Source organism: Octodon degus, unplaced genomic scaffold (assembly GCF_000260255.1).
Source record: "Octodon degus isolate 3935 unplaced genomic scaffold, OctDeg1.0 scaffold00038, whole genome shotgun sequence".
Lineage (NCBI taxonomy): Eukaryota > Metazoa > Chordata > Mammalia > Rodentia > Octodontidae > Octodon > Octodon degus.
In genome coordinates, this window is record NW_004524614.1 from 8,371,260 (window position 1) to 8,386,068 (window position 14,809).

The window sequence follows — 14,809 nt, forward strand, 5'->3', positions numbered from 1 at the left end:
CTCCTCCTCCTCCTCCTCCTCCTCCTAGAGCTGGCTTGCTTCTGCTTAGCTCCCTAGGTCTGCACCTGCCTCCTGAAAAACACCTTGCACGAAAGTTTTGGAAGCATAGTGGTTGCCATTTTCTGCCCCAATTTCACTATTCGCTTGCTTCAAGAGTTTTCCTCAACCTAAAGGCTCAGAATCTAGTTTTGATAGTAGCCAGGGAAGACCACTGGTTCAGATGTGTGTTTGTAGCCTTCCTTCTGTGTCTCCGAGCCTCGAACTCTGAGGACAGGAATGGGCATCTCAGAGGACGGCTTAGCGGTCTTAGTCTACTGGGAGCAACAATAGTGGACTGAGGGTTGCTTCCTCCTTACAAAATAAAAAGAGGAATGCAGTTGCTGCAACAGGACAGGAAAAGATTGGGCAGGAATCACATGAGAGGCAATCAGTACCTCAGGGCAGTGCCCCAAAGCCCAAGGCAGCCCTTCCATCATCATCAGTATTTCAGTGTTTGTGTGTTCTAACAGCTGGAGGGTTTTTTTTTTTTTTTTTTTGGTGGTACCAGAGATTGAACTCAGGACCTTGTGCTTGCCAAGCAAGCACTTATTCCACTGAGCTATCTCCCCAGCCCTAGGTGGAGTATTTCTTGCTAAACTTCTAGTTATTGACTCTATTTCTTCTCAGGGATGCTAACTAGTAAAAATCTGTGATACTGTGAAAACCTAGTCAGATGCTCACTGAGTCCTCTCTTTCCCAGTTAAACAATTTTCAGACCCTACAAATATCCTTCTTAGGAAGCATGAAGTGCCTTCATCAGTCTGGTCTGATTCTTCCATTTGGCCAGTGACCCTTTAAAGAGGACACTTGGAACTAAAAACAATCGTTAAGGAGTTCTTATGGTTTATAAAGATTGAGTCAATTGTAGAAATTAGTTTTTTCATCATGTGCTTATTTTTTAATGATAATTTCACAGATCTCAGAAATCCACATTGCATATAACTGACCTGGATCTGCCTACATCTTCCACCTCACTGATCTAAGCAAATAATGGAGTGCTTGCTGTAAATGTCATCATTTTTCCAAACTGATGCTTCTTAGACTCCTAGGTGACTGGGAGGAGGTTTCTAGTGGACCAATCCAATTCTTTACAGGTGCCCTGAAAGAAAAAGAAGCTGCTAAAGGCTGTTTAGTAAACAATGGTAATGTCACCACCACCATCTTAACCCATGAACCTGTGCATGAGGAGAGCTCAGGGAGAACTCCCATTCTGAACATGCTGCTCAAACTCCACCCTCTGGCCATCATCTCTATCCCTCCTCTTCTAGCAGCAGCAGCCTGAAAGTCTCAGCAGCTGTGAACAGCCCCTGGGCATTAGAGGAATCAGATTAATATCATGATTTAGTTTTCAGTATGATTAAGGATGCTGAACAAGGTCCAAGTTGGGCTCAAGGGTATCAGGGACGTGTTCAGAAAGAGGGGCCTGATTTCTTTGCTCAGACACCAGCCTCCATGTCTCTCCTTCTCTCTGTGTGTCTGCAGTTCCCTCTGTGCTGCACAGCTTCATGAGGAATCAAGAACGCACGAAGCAGCAGACCATTTACCAAAGTGACTATGGGAAAGCCTACCTGGACTTCTTAATGATCCTGAGCTCATTCACTCCCTCTCAAGTCAATGAGTACCTGCAGAGTGTTTCTTACAAGGGTAAGGTGAAGTCTTAAGTTAGCGTTTCATGCATTTATAGACCTTAACACATTCCCTTATGCCACTTAGCAATTGTTTTAATCTGGAGGCTTTAGAGTTCACCAAAAAGAAAAATATTGCCTGAGCCTCAGCTGGACCACATGACACAAAACAGGGTTTGACCCCACAGTGCTCTTAAAGCTGGACACAGCAGATGATCTGTCAGGTGCAAGAAAACTCCGAGAGCCTCTACTTATATTGGCTCTTGCATTCCTCCCTTAGGACAATCTGTTTCTAAAGGACTTACTGTACTGGAGTAGCGGTAGATGGGCACACTTGTGGTTCGGAAGAGGCCCCTGGAATGTGAGCTCTTACGCGGGGAGTGGCAGTGCCTGTGATGCCCGGCAAAGTGCGCTCGGACACAGGTGTGGGGAGAGTCTTGTTTTTTCCCATTCAGGCTCCTTTCTTCCGTGAAAGCATGTGTGACGTGTTCCCGGTTAGACTGGCCACGGGCCCCGAGATACTTCCAAGTCTCGCCCCATCACTTAGCTCCAAAATGGGACAAGTCTTCGTCGTGCAAAGTGACCCCCACCCTTAGAATAGAACCTTCTGTCCTTGCCAGTGTGAACTATGAAGGCTGTCGTGAGCCTTAAACTGCCTGTCACAAAAGTATCACCAAATCGGAAAAAATAAGCAAAACCAAACCCTGGGATGATACAGTCACTCGCTGGATAAATACATTAGCTATAGAAAAAGCAAGTGAGCCAAAGTAATTCAGCCATGGGCAAAACAAGATCAGAAATTGGTGAAAAAGTCTATGTCTTATGTTTAAGAAGTGGATATATTATCGCTGGAGCCTCTTTAGAGACAACATTTGCAATGGATTGAGGATTTCACAGTACAATGAGGTTTTTTTCAAGCAATATTTTTCTTTTTGGTGAATAAAAATATGCTACTCCCAACAAAACTGAAACCTTCTCATAGTTCAGACTCTGTGTGTGTGTGTGTGTGTGTGTGTGTGTGTGTGTGTGTGTCCACGTGTGCATACTGGAAGAAAAAGAGGTATGTCTACCCTTTTAAAAGTGTTTAACTATTAGATTTCAGGGAAGTGCAAGAAGCAGATGTCTTGCCTTCTATGAGGGCAGAAGGACAGTATGTGTATTCTACTGAGAGTCTCATTCCTCTCAGCAGAAGCCTCTGGGCCAGTCTGACACTTCAGAAAGAAACCAGCAGGCTCAGGAACTGCGCTGGTACCATCCTCCCCAAAGGCAGAGTGGAAGGGTGACTGCCTTCCTGCTCTTTCCCCAGCTTTGGTGCATGTTTATAAAATCATCCTCTGCATTTTACAAAGAGCTCACCTTACCTCTAGGAGCCATATCTGTTGGACAGTACAGCATGAGGATTTCTGTCTTTCCTAAGCAGATGCTCCCATCTGCCCAGAGACTGGCCGATACAGACACTGCTTCCAGCTGTGTGGAACCCTGGTGGCTGCCAGGCATCTTGGTCTCTTGTTTGTGTGTCATGTACAACTTGAGCTGTGGCAGTACCCTTACTTATGAAACCTCTGCTCAGCTTGGCATCAACATTCTCCAAAATGCCTACAGCAAAATGGCCTTTCTAGTCAGCACTACCTGCCCACTCAGTCAGGTTTTCCTCCCCACACAGGTGATATACGACCTACTAGCTATCAAGGTAACATTAAGATGGTTTAGGTTTTGGTTTCTTCCTGAGTGTTCTATTTCCTGGTTCCCTTAGGGTAGCACTGGAGATAGCTAAAGAGGCTCATAGCCAGAGCTTTTCCATTACATGCTGCCTTGGGCTAATAGAGAGAGGCTCCCCATGGGTTTTAGCTTTTCTTTCCCAGCTCTGCTTTAGAACGGCTCACTCATCAATGCCAGCTATGATAGAGGCCAACAAGTATGTCTGTATGTCCAAACCTCATGTCATTTTCTTCTGTCAGGATGACATAAGTGCTTTCTTCTTTCAACTGTACTCCTATGTGGAGCGGTTAAGCCAATAGGATATAAATAGAATATAAAATACCTGGCAGAAGTCTAAGGCTGACTTATCAACCCAGCTTAAATCATTTTACTGGATGGTTCCTTTGTAGGTAGTAGGTCCTGATAGAATAGGAACCTAGTACAGAAGCATTTTCAGAGAGAGAGAGAGAGAGAGAGAGAGAGAGAGAGAGAGAGACAGACAGACAGACAGACAGACAGACAGACAGACAGACAGACAGAAGTCTGGGGGGGAAGGGGCAACGATGGGAAAGGGAAGAGTGTGGAAGAGAGAGGAGGAACAAGAAGTGAAGGAGGAAGAGGAGGACAGAAATCCTTCCCCTTAGATAATAGTTTAAATCAGGGGGGGGAAATGGCAGCATGACCATGCTAGAGAAAACTTCAAGAAGGCAGAAGATAAATAAAGCTGGGGAAGAAGAAAGGAGGAGAGAGCAGATGAAGGTGAACCTTCTGTGTCCTTTAACTCTGTATGCTACCAGTATTTTATGCAAGTTGAACATCCCTAATTCAAAAGTCAGATTCCAAAGGCTTTGAAGCACTCGCACCATGCAATATCACCGACCTCCTGTGTGGGTTGCTGTGCTTGAAAAATGCAGGCACACTAGAAGTATTCTATAAAAGTTACTTTCAGGCTGTGTATACAAGGTGCATATGAAGCATAAGTGAGTTGCATGTTTAAACTTGGGTCCTATCTGCAGGATATTTCATTGCGTTTATGAAAATATTCCAAAATCAAAAATATCTAAAATTTGACACTTTTGTTCCAAGCATTTCAGATAAAGGATGGTCAGCCTATGTATCCAATTTATTCATAACTTGAGGATATTAACCCAGGTGTCTTTAGTAGCCAATCTATTTTTTAAAAATGATTTTGCCTCCTAAATCTGATTCAGATCACACCGGAAGCTTACTCTTAGAATTGCGTATCCATTAGTTAAACACTGTGATCTACTCACTTCAGATAACTACCCAGTATGCTATGTCTGGTTTCCTATGAACTTCCTCACTGTGGCTCCCTTTCCTTTCTTTCTCCAAGCAAAATTCCCAGGAATATGGCAATCCAGGAGTGAGCGATTTCTCTCTAGTCTGTGATTCAGCACTAGCAATACATTTATTTACGTATTCAATAAACTTCATTGACTAAATACCTGTAATACTTACTAGATATAAGAGACAAATAAGGAAATAAACCTATTTGATCAAGGAACTCATTGTCTGAGATGGGATCCAGATACATAGCTGTACTACCCCAAGTTATAATCAAAGTGCTCTTTGGTGAGACAAGAAGCCTGTGCAGGTTCTTTTTGCTTTTAGATGCACAGATGGGAATTAACCGAGCTTCGGGGCTCCACTCTACTTTTTTCTAAAGTGTGTTATTAAAATGAGGGAGTCGTGTTCAGAAGTGCTCCAGAGGCCTTCATTTCCCACAACGGGATGGAGGGAAGGGAGCTGCCGAGCTCTCCCGGGGCCAGCCAGTTGTGCCCATGGGTGGTGCAGCCGGAAAAATGTCTGTCCCCAAAGCACTAAGGGATGGAAGACAGCCCTGACCTCTGTGAAAACTTTGGAAAAAGGCTCCATTGTTCACCATCCCTATTTATTAATGAGTAATAGAGGATGAGGTGCAGATTTATGAAATATCTCTGTCGGGCTAGGCTCTGGGAAGGTGTGTCATGCACAGTGTCCTTAATCCACTCCAACAGCAGTGCAGAGTGCATGCCGTGAGCTCCATTCACAGACAAGGAGAGACGGAGGGGAGAAGTTCAGCAGCCCCTGCACACTCACCGGGGCAGGGCTGAGCCCTAGGTGGGTTTCATTCTAAAATCCACATTCTTTCCCATAAGGCTGCAGATATCTTGAATATCGAATTTACTCCATTTAATAATTACACAACAATGCCTCTTTAGGTATTAGACATAATGCCCATTGGTTCTTTAGAATTCTTATCAAATTCATCAATATAGAACTATTATCAGTTATTTTCCTCCTTCCTAGAGTTGTTTTAGTTAGTATTTTAGTACTTTAGTACTTTGCTTTGGTGCATTTCTGAAAACTGAGCCTGGGCTTTATATTATATTTTTATTAGTTGTGTGGAAATTTTCTTCCTGTTTTTCTTGTAATTTTCAGACAGACAAATACTTGACCACTTTATCCGTTCTCACCGTGACATCAACAAAGGGAAGAAATGAAAATAGCTTACCTGAAAACCTGAAGATTATTGGAAATACAAAGGCCTATCTATTCATTTTGTCAAAAATTAAGGAAAAATAAGATGCATTTTGCTTCAAATATGGTGTGATAGTTGTGAGTTTATGTTTTACTTTTATACAATAAAATATTTAAGACTACAAATATCCTCCTGAATATTGCATTCCTTGTCTCCAATACATTTGCTATAGTATTTTTTTTCCTCCCTCTTTTGGGTATTTTTGATTTTTCTTTTGATTTTTGTTTTGAACAAGGAGTTATATGGAAGACATTTATTAATTTATCAAAAATTAGAACATCTTTTGTTGTTAATTTATTTTTGAATGAAGTAAAGTAAAATAAAATCCAATTTGGGAAGTTCACCAGTAGTCTCTAATGCTTTTAATAAGTTCTATGATTTATATGTGTGTTTGTGTGTGTGACATGAATATAGGAGAAAAAAATTTAATTTTTGTTTTCAAATATTTTGCATCTTTGCCTTAATAGTGTATTTGAGCTGTAATGTTTTGAAGTAATATTAAGAATATCCTGCCATTAATGTTTTTATTAGTTTCTCCTTGCATTTCTTGGATATTGGCTGCAGTTATTTTATTTATTTATTTATTTATTTATTTATTTATTTATTTTTTGGGGGTGCAACTGGGGATTGAACTCAGGCCCTTGTGCTTGCCAGGCAAGCGCTTATTCTACTGAGCTATCTCTCTGGCCCTTGGCTGCTGTTATTAATTATATGAAGCTTTACTTATGTCCTCTGCAGAGTGTCTTCACTGATAAACAGTTTCCTTATTCCATGTTTACATGTGTGGCAGTTAAGCTAATTGTGACAAATCAGTTGGCTTAGGAGCCCCTGAGGACATTAATACAAGACACTCACAGGCTATGCCTGGCTGGCTCAGGGAGCTATGGTGCTGTGCTATAGCTGGCCCTTGGCCTCTTGCTCTCTGGCACTGTTCCCTTGCCTTCTTCCCCACCACCATGAACTGAGCCTCTCCACACCACTGTGTGCTTCCTCTGTGGTGCTTCTGCCTTCAGCCAGCTGACCTTAGATGGAATCTAGAGAACCTGCGAGGCAGACAAAGGATCTCCCCCTCCAAGGTGTGGGTGTTGGGTAACATGTCCCAGACACTAACGCTGACTAATACCACATGTTTCCTCTTTGTCATAGTTAATGTTTTTGACTTCGAATTGCCTTTTCTTTTCTTCATTTCTGTAGCTTGTACCCATGGTCTCATGCATGCCAGGCAAACTTTCTAACACTAACATACATTCTCAGCCCTAGGCTTTTATTTTAGATGATATTATGGTTGCCATTCATGCTGAGCTCCCCTCCCAACTTTGGATTTGTTTGGTATAATGTTACACCCCTTAACTTCTAGTCTTTTTAATATATATAACCTTTGTTTTGGTACATTTTTACAAATTGTGCCTGGGCTTTGTATTATACATACTATGGCAATCTGTGTCTTAGTAAAGCAACTTAGTCTGCTGTGATTGTGATATTTTACATTTTTAACATATTCTTTGCCTGCTCCATTAACTGTACCTTAATTGATTATAGGTTTTCTCTTCTCCTTCAACTTATTTAGTGCCTAAAAATGGGTAGTATGAATTACTTGTCTGGATGCAGAAAGTCATCCCATGTATGAGGTTTGTAGAACTTGTTGGTAGCTGGTCACTCTAGAGTCAAAAATTCTATTTATAAACATGGCATTGGGACACACTCTTTAACAGACCCTTTAGACACTGTGGTAAACTGATCTTTGTCTCCAGATCATTTCTGTCTGTCTCTACACCGTGGCTGTGTATGCTTCAGTCTTTCTTAAAAAGCTCTTGACTGTGACCTTGTCCACATGACTTTCTTTGTCCAAGATGATGTTGGTAGACATAAACTTTGGCTGCTTACAGATTGCAGGAGATGAGACAGACATGTGAAAGAAAGCCACTCCAGTGACCCACAAACTGTGAGAAATAGAAGCTTTTGGTCTCATGCCTCTGAGGCTGAGGGCACACTAGCCAAGAAGTACAGGCACAGTGTTTGTTTGGGTGACATCTCCGTGGAGCCTTCAAAATGAGATGAAAGGCTTGACAGAATCAGTCTTCTCTCTTAAAAACACTGTCCAATTGCTACTCACAAATCTCTGTGTAGAAATTGTGTTTTAAAATGAGGAGGGCGGAGCCTGCTAAGTGGTAAAGGTGTTCTGAACACTGAGCGCTTCAAATGTTATCATTAAGACCACAGAACACTGCTTACATTCACAAGTCGGAAGAGGTGAATGATTGCTCTGGTAGGGTTTCTTCGAGGGGAACAGATTGGCAAGACCAGATCCGCATCTGAAATGATGTCATTGGATGGTACTGATACTTGCTTCATTATACTTCAAGAGCGTAGTCTTCAATATGATTGTGATTCTGAGGACTTTTCTTGTTACCTTTCCATGGCTCTTTAAGTTTCTTTCTGCACTCCTGCAAACTTTACCCCAACACACACACACTATCCAGAAGCACAGGTATGTGTGGGAAATGGTTATGTTTTTCAGAAACAGGTTTTTTTATTTTATTTTTAACCTCTTGGGACAGTTTACATAAATGTATTTAGCTTTGTTCTATTTTGTTTCAAAAATGCTTTCATAAACAAAAGAGCAGAAAAGAACATCACTTTAAACCAAAGACTTCAGTAATTTATAAGATAAAATTTGGCAGATCATATGCAGTTGAGTTTTCTTTGTGTGCTAAAACCTCTCTGTACTGGAGACATACAGGCGGGAAGCAATGTTTCTCACACACCAGCTGTGTGATGGGAGTGGGATTTGGCCCATTTCGTGGCAGTTACCTCAGATATCCTGGGAATAGGGCCTGACAGCAATGGCTACTGAAGTCTCCTGGCTCTTCCAGTGCACAGCAAAGAGGAAAAGCCCCTGGCCTAGAGGAGCAATCTCCAGGGCAAGTCATACCTGCTGAGGTTCAGTTGGTGGTGTAGTCAAGGGCCCAGATGGAAGCAGGTGCTTTAGGGATACGCTCACCTGCTGAGGACACGAACAAGGATGAGGTCCCTACAGACTAGGACTGAGGAGGCTGGAACTTCCTCAGGCTTGGACAGACAATAGGACTGGAACCCAGTGTCAGCCATAGCTATAGAGGAGCTTCTGTCCCCTGAGAAGCATAGAGCCAGGCCTGGAGACATGATACAGGAGAAATGCACTAAGTAAATAAATATCATCTAAGTGAGGGATGTAGCTTAGTGACACAGCACATACTTAAAGAAAATCCAAGGTACACATGACTATGACAATTTAAATGTTATCCTTTATACATTTATTTTAAAAAATTTTAAGTCATATCTGCCAGATATCACGCTATACTAGATTCAGAACTGAAGGATGCAATATTCTTAAACATTGATGGCCTGGTGGATAACACAGACAAGTAAGCAAATGTCATGAACTTTAGGACAGCCCAGCACCCTCAGTAGTGGGCATCTTCTCACCCCCAACTTCAGCAATGGGTTCCAATGTCAGTTGAAGACTTATTGTGTCCTGCCTGGGCTGGTATCATAACAGGGTGACACCTCTCCTTTCTGGCATCTCTAGCTCAGCAGCACAATCTTCAGTGGGATTCAAGCTGTTTGCTCTTTCCTGTGCCTGCTCAGGTTTTAAGAAGATGCATCCAAAGGACTTGCAGTCTCTCTTCTAGCCCTTTGAGAACAACCAGTGTCACACAATAGAGGCATGCAAGGAAGATCCCCTGGGACATGGGCTATTTATTTCTCCATTTGACTCAGGTTGGATTGAGCTGGACTCCTGTCACTCACAATCAGTGGAGTTCTAATTAATCCAGACACTTCAAGAAAATCTGAAGCAGTGCCAGCCAGATAGCTCAGTGGATTAAAGTGCCAGTTTAGGCAGACGCAGGGACCAGAGTTTGATCCCTGGCATGCTGGGCTGGCTCCACCCCTGGGGCGTGCTGAGATGGCAATTGAGACTGGGCATGATGGCGCCCATCTGTAATCACAGTGCTTGGAAAGCTGAACATAGGAGGATCACTACAAGTCTGATTTGTGTAGTGAGATCCTGTAGACCCTGTACTAAATACATTAAAAAAAAAAAAAAAAAAGAAAATCTGAAGAAAAGGATCACAGGGCCATGTATGTACTATGGGATTACCTAGCCTGGCCTGAAGGAAATGTGTTCAGAGAAAGGAAAAGCTCAGGTCATTTTTCTTTTCCTTGTAGTATTACAGTTTGAACCCAGGGCCTTAACAGTTTGCTGTATCCCTGGCCTTTTTGTATTTTTTTTTTTTTGAGACAGGGTCTCACTAAGTCACTAAATTTCCCAGGCTGGGCTCAAACTTGTAACCCTCTTCACAGAATGCTGGGGTTCCAGGTGTGCCCCTGCACACCTGACCTAGATCTTTACTAAAGCTATAGGCACAGTAGCTAAGCTATTTCAAGAGGATACTCAAACTTAATGCCTACAGATAATTTAGAGGGTGGTGAGCTCTTTTTCCTTCTCTATTATTTACTGCTCTCATCCAATACAGAACACTTCTTTTGCCAGATATGTCAGTTCTCCCCTACTCTGAGCAGTTCTTCAACACCAGGTGTCCTACGGTTCAGTTCAGTTGTGACATTAATCAGTATTAGCACAGACTCACTAAGCTGAGGGCTTGGTTCCACAAAACTGCCCTCAAAATTCACTGCCATTGGTGAGTGGTTGGTGCCCAGGTTTCCTGCAACTTCTGCCCATCTTGGTTACAGATGGAAAATTGCTACATCCTCTTGGGTTCTGTCCTTGTTAGAAAAGCACACAAAAACCTATAGAAACACAGGATACAATTTATTGTAAAAGATATGACACAAGCTACCTATGAAGAGCCAGATGCCACCGCATGTAGGACATGTAAGAAGGGGCGTGGATCTTCCCTGATCTTTCTCACCCAACTACCTTCCAGGTACTTCCACATATTCAGTAACCCAGAAATTCTCCACACCTGGTCATTTTGGAGTTTCACAGAGACTTCATTACATAGGCAAGACTGATTACATCACTAGTCATTAGTAGTTAGCTCAATCATTATCCCGTCTCCCTGCTTGGGGGTTGAGGCTGAAAGTTCCAACCTTCTAATTACATGGCTGGTCCCTATATCAGTCAGTGCTCAGTATAGAAACATTTAATGCAAGATATACAAACACAGAAGCATTTACAAGATTGGCTTACAAGGGCTGCCCAGTCAGGTGTGAAAGATCTATCTATTCACTGGAGGTCTGAAGGATCCTGTGGAAGCCCAGTGTGGTGTCCTGTTCAAGTTCATCTCAGGAGAGAAAAGGCTGAAGAGTCTGATGGAGGCAGAAGGGTCTGTGCTGAAGGCTAAAGAGTCTTCACTGGATAGCTGAAGGGTTACACTGGAAGCTAGGAGACAACACTCAAGGTGAGGCGAGACTGGACTGTGTTAAAGGGGGCTATCACAGTCCACTCTAAGCACTGCCCTGTAGCATGTCTTCCCAAGAAATAGCAGTGAGCCTTCCTTCTTCATTTCCCTTTATACCATTCTGACCACAATGCTCCCTTGGGTGGGTCTTCCAAACCCAGAACTATGCTGATCCAACTTTGTTTGGCTTTTCTTACTCAAGATGACATGATCAGTTAACCATCACAACTCTTTGGACCATAACCCCCATGCTGAGGCTACTTCCAGCCCTGCCCCGATCAGTCACTTCCTCAGCATAGGAAAGGACAAATCACTTCAGAGACTAAGTGTTTTAGGAGTTTTGTGTCAGGAAGTTGGGCACAGATCAAAATACATTATTTCCTTTTGTAAATAGGAAGGGGTTTGATAGGTAACATGAATGAGAGAAGGGGCAAAGAGTGAGAACTGAGGGAATCTGGGGACTTTGCTAAAATGGAGGGCACCTGATGTGTTTACCATAGTCCCACTGCTCTAATCACCATTACACGTGTCTGTCCCATCAGATTGCTCGTACCACTGGTGGCAGACGTGATTCAGGGATGCATGGGACAGTCATGCATATACCACCAGGTTCAATCCTCCTGAAGGTGAGACAAATGAATTATTCTTTCAATTGTGAATGTGTTAAAGGGGGCTATCACAGTCCACTCTAAGCACTGCCTTGCTAGCATGTCCAGAAAAGACACTTGATATATGATAAAATTTACTCTTTCTGGTACCTAGTGCTATGAATTTTGACAAATGCATAGAGCATCCACCTCCACAGTCGTGATAGAGAAAAGCATTTCCCTCTAAATTTTCTCCTGCTGTTCCATCCCTGACATGCTTCTTGGTGCTGGCAGTGTTAAGTCTGATGTTCATTCCTGTAGTCTTCCTTTCTCTAGAATGTAAGATGAAAAGAATTACACCATGGGTAGCCTTCTGTAGCTTTTTGGATTTAGCAAGATGGTTTGGATATTTTGTTGTGTTGTTTATAATAATTTGCTCCTTTCAGTGTTGAACGTGGATGTACACACCACCGCTTATGTATTGTTCACTGGTTGAAGGCCTTCAGGGCCACCTCCAGGTTTGGATAAGAATGAATAAACTACTGTGTCAAGTGCAGGTTTGCTTGTGAGCCAACTGCTGTGGCTTGCATATGTCCCAGTGTGCTAGTGTGGATCTAGAATGTCCCCCAAAGCCCCATGTATTGAATGGAAGCTCAATCCTCAGCCTGTGGTGCTGCCAGGAGGTACTGGAGACCTTAAGAAGTGGGTCCAAGTGGAAGGAAGTTAGTTCTTCGGGGGCATGCCCTCCAGGGAGAGTCACACTCTGGCCTCTCTCCTCCCTCTCTCTCCTTCCACTTTCTCCCCTCCCCCTTCCCTCCTCTCCCCACCCCACTTCTGCTCCTCAGCTGCCACATGAGGAGTACTGCCCTATCATGTATTCTTCCACCACAGGTGCAAGCCACATACCAAACCAATCATAGACTGGAACCATGAAACAAAATAAACGTTTAAATCTGTCATAGTATCAAATTGTGGTTTTTATTTGCATTTTTCTAATTAGAATAATGTTTATAAAATTTTAGTGAATATTGATAACCCATGCATTTTCTCTGAAAAATAATTTACTGAGATGTTTTGCTTTTTCATTACATTAGGTTGCTTGTATTTTTATTGTTGAATTTGAATATTTTTATTATAATGTAAAGCTTTTCTTCAGAAATATGGTTTTCAGTTTACTTTCTCCCAATCTGTGGTTTGTCGCTTCATTCTCTTAAGTGTTTTTAGTAGAGAAAAAGCCAAAACCAAGGTTGTACAGATTTCTCTTCTTCTTTTCCAAGTTTTGTAGGTTTAGTGTTATATTGAGGTCTGTGGCCCATTCTGAGTTCATTTGTGAGTTAATTTTTATATAAGGTGTGAGGCATGGGTTGAGGTCCACCTTATTTTATTTTATTGTTTTGCTTGCAGGTATCTAATTGTTCCAGCAGTATTTGTTTAAAGGATTATCATTTCTTCATTGAATTCCAATTTTTCACTATCTTTGTGTAGGTTTATATTTGAAATCTATACAATCAATGTTTATATACTTTAATACCACATTGTTTTGATTATTATACTTGTAGAAGTCTTAAAAATCTGATAATGAGGGCTCCTGAGATAGCTCAGCAGACTAAGCACATACTTTGGCAAGTGCAGGGATCAGGGTTGGATCCCCAGTCCCACATGCCGCACCAGTCCCATGTCTGGGGAGTGCTGAGCCTGCAAATGAGCCCAGGCATGGTGGCGCATGCCTGTAATCCCAGTGCCAGGGAGACTGAAAACAGGAAGATCACTATGCGTTTGAGCTGCACAGTGAGACCCTGCGCCAAATACATAAATAAAAGAAAAGAAAAATATATTTAAAAAATCTGATACTGTTCTTATTCAAAATTGATCTTTTTCTTTGTTACAGTTAGCTTGTTGATATATATACTCAGAAGAAGCATTGTGGAAGTTTGAAATTGTATTGAATCTATAGATCAAACAAGGGAAGCATTGACATAATTTTGAGTCCTCTAATCCACATATCCTAATTTTTTTGTTTACATTGGCCTTTGATTTTTAGTTAATGATTTATAGCTTTAAACATATAGCACTTGCATGTATTTTATTAGATTTATACCAAGATATTTCGTTGTTGAGGTACTATAAAAAATAACAGCAAGTTTTAAATTGTGAATCCCAATTGCTCAGTTCAGTGTATTCAAACACCAGTAATATTTATATATTGACCTTTGTGCTATGACCTTGGTAAAATTGCTTGTTAATCTAAGAGTATTTTTATAAGTTTTCTGGGATTTTCTACGTGTAAAATCACATCATCTATGGGTAGCTTTATGAATTTCATTGTCTTTCCAATCTCCCTAGTTTCCTTTACTTGTCTAATTGTACTAGTGAGAACTTCAAGTACAGTTATGAATAGGAGGGACAAGAGGGAACCTTTTTGCCTTGCTCCTCAGCTTTGGGGAAAAATTCATTATCTCTCAGCAGTAGGTATGATGTTTCCATTATTGTAACAAAATACCTGAAAAAAAAATCAACTTGAAGAAACATTTATTTGCGGTAGTGGTTTCAGAGATTTCAGTTTGTAGTTGCATGGCCACATCACTTTTGGGCTGTGGCAAGGTAGGATATCATAAATGAAAAAAAAGAAAAAAGAAAAATATATTAAAAAATCTGATACTGTTTTTATTCCCAACTGATCTTTTGGGAGCACGTGGTAAAGCAGAGCTTTTACCTCATTGCAGCTTGGAAGCAGCATAAGAGGAAGGATCAGGACCTAATATTCTTCCAGGGTGCATGGCAGTGACTTGGCTGCCCCTCGCTGGCCCCAGCCTCCTACATGTCCTACTGTCTCCCAGTAATACCAGAGCTGGTACCCAAGCCTCTAACACGCAGGCCTTTGGAGACATTTATCCAAGCCATTAGATGTTCACT

General features: G+C 41.8%; 1 protein-coding gene across 1 annotated transcript in view; it reads left to right on the forward strand.

Annotated features, from left to right (window-relative positions):
* Window positions 1–5,949, forward strand: part of Tex26 (testis expressed 26) — a 34,337-nt gene extending 28,388 nt beyond the window's left edge. Inside the window, exons 6-7 of the mRNA XM_023715118.1 lie at window positions 1,522–1,683; window positions 5,805–5,949. Coding sequence (XP_023570886.1) covers window positions 1,522–1,683; window positions 5,805–5,866 — 224 coding nt within the window. The 3' untranslated portion in view covers window positions 5,867–5,949. The remainder of the gene's footprint in view (window positions 1–1,521; window positions 1,684–5,804) is intronic.
* Window positions 5,950–14,809: the final 8,860 nt, after the last annotated feature.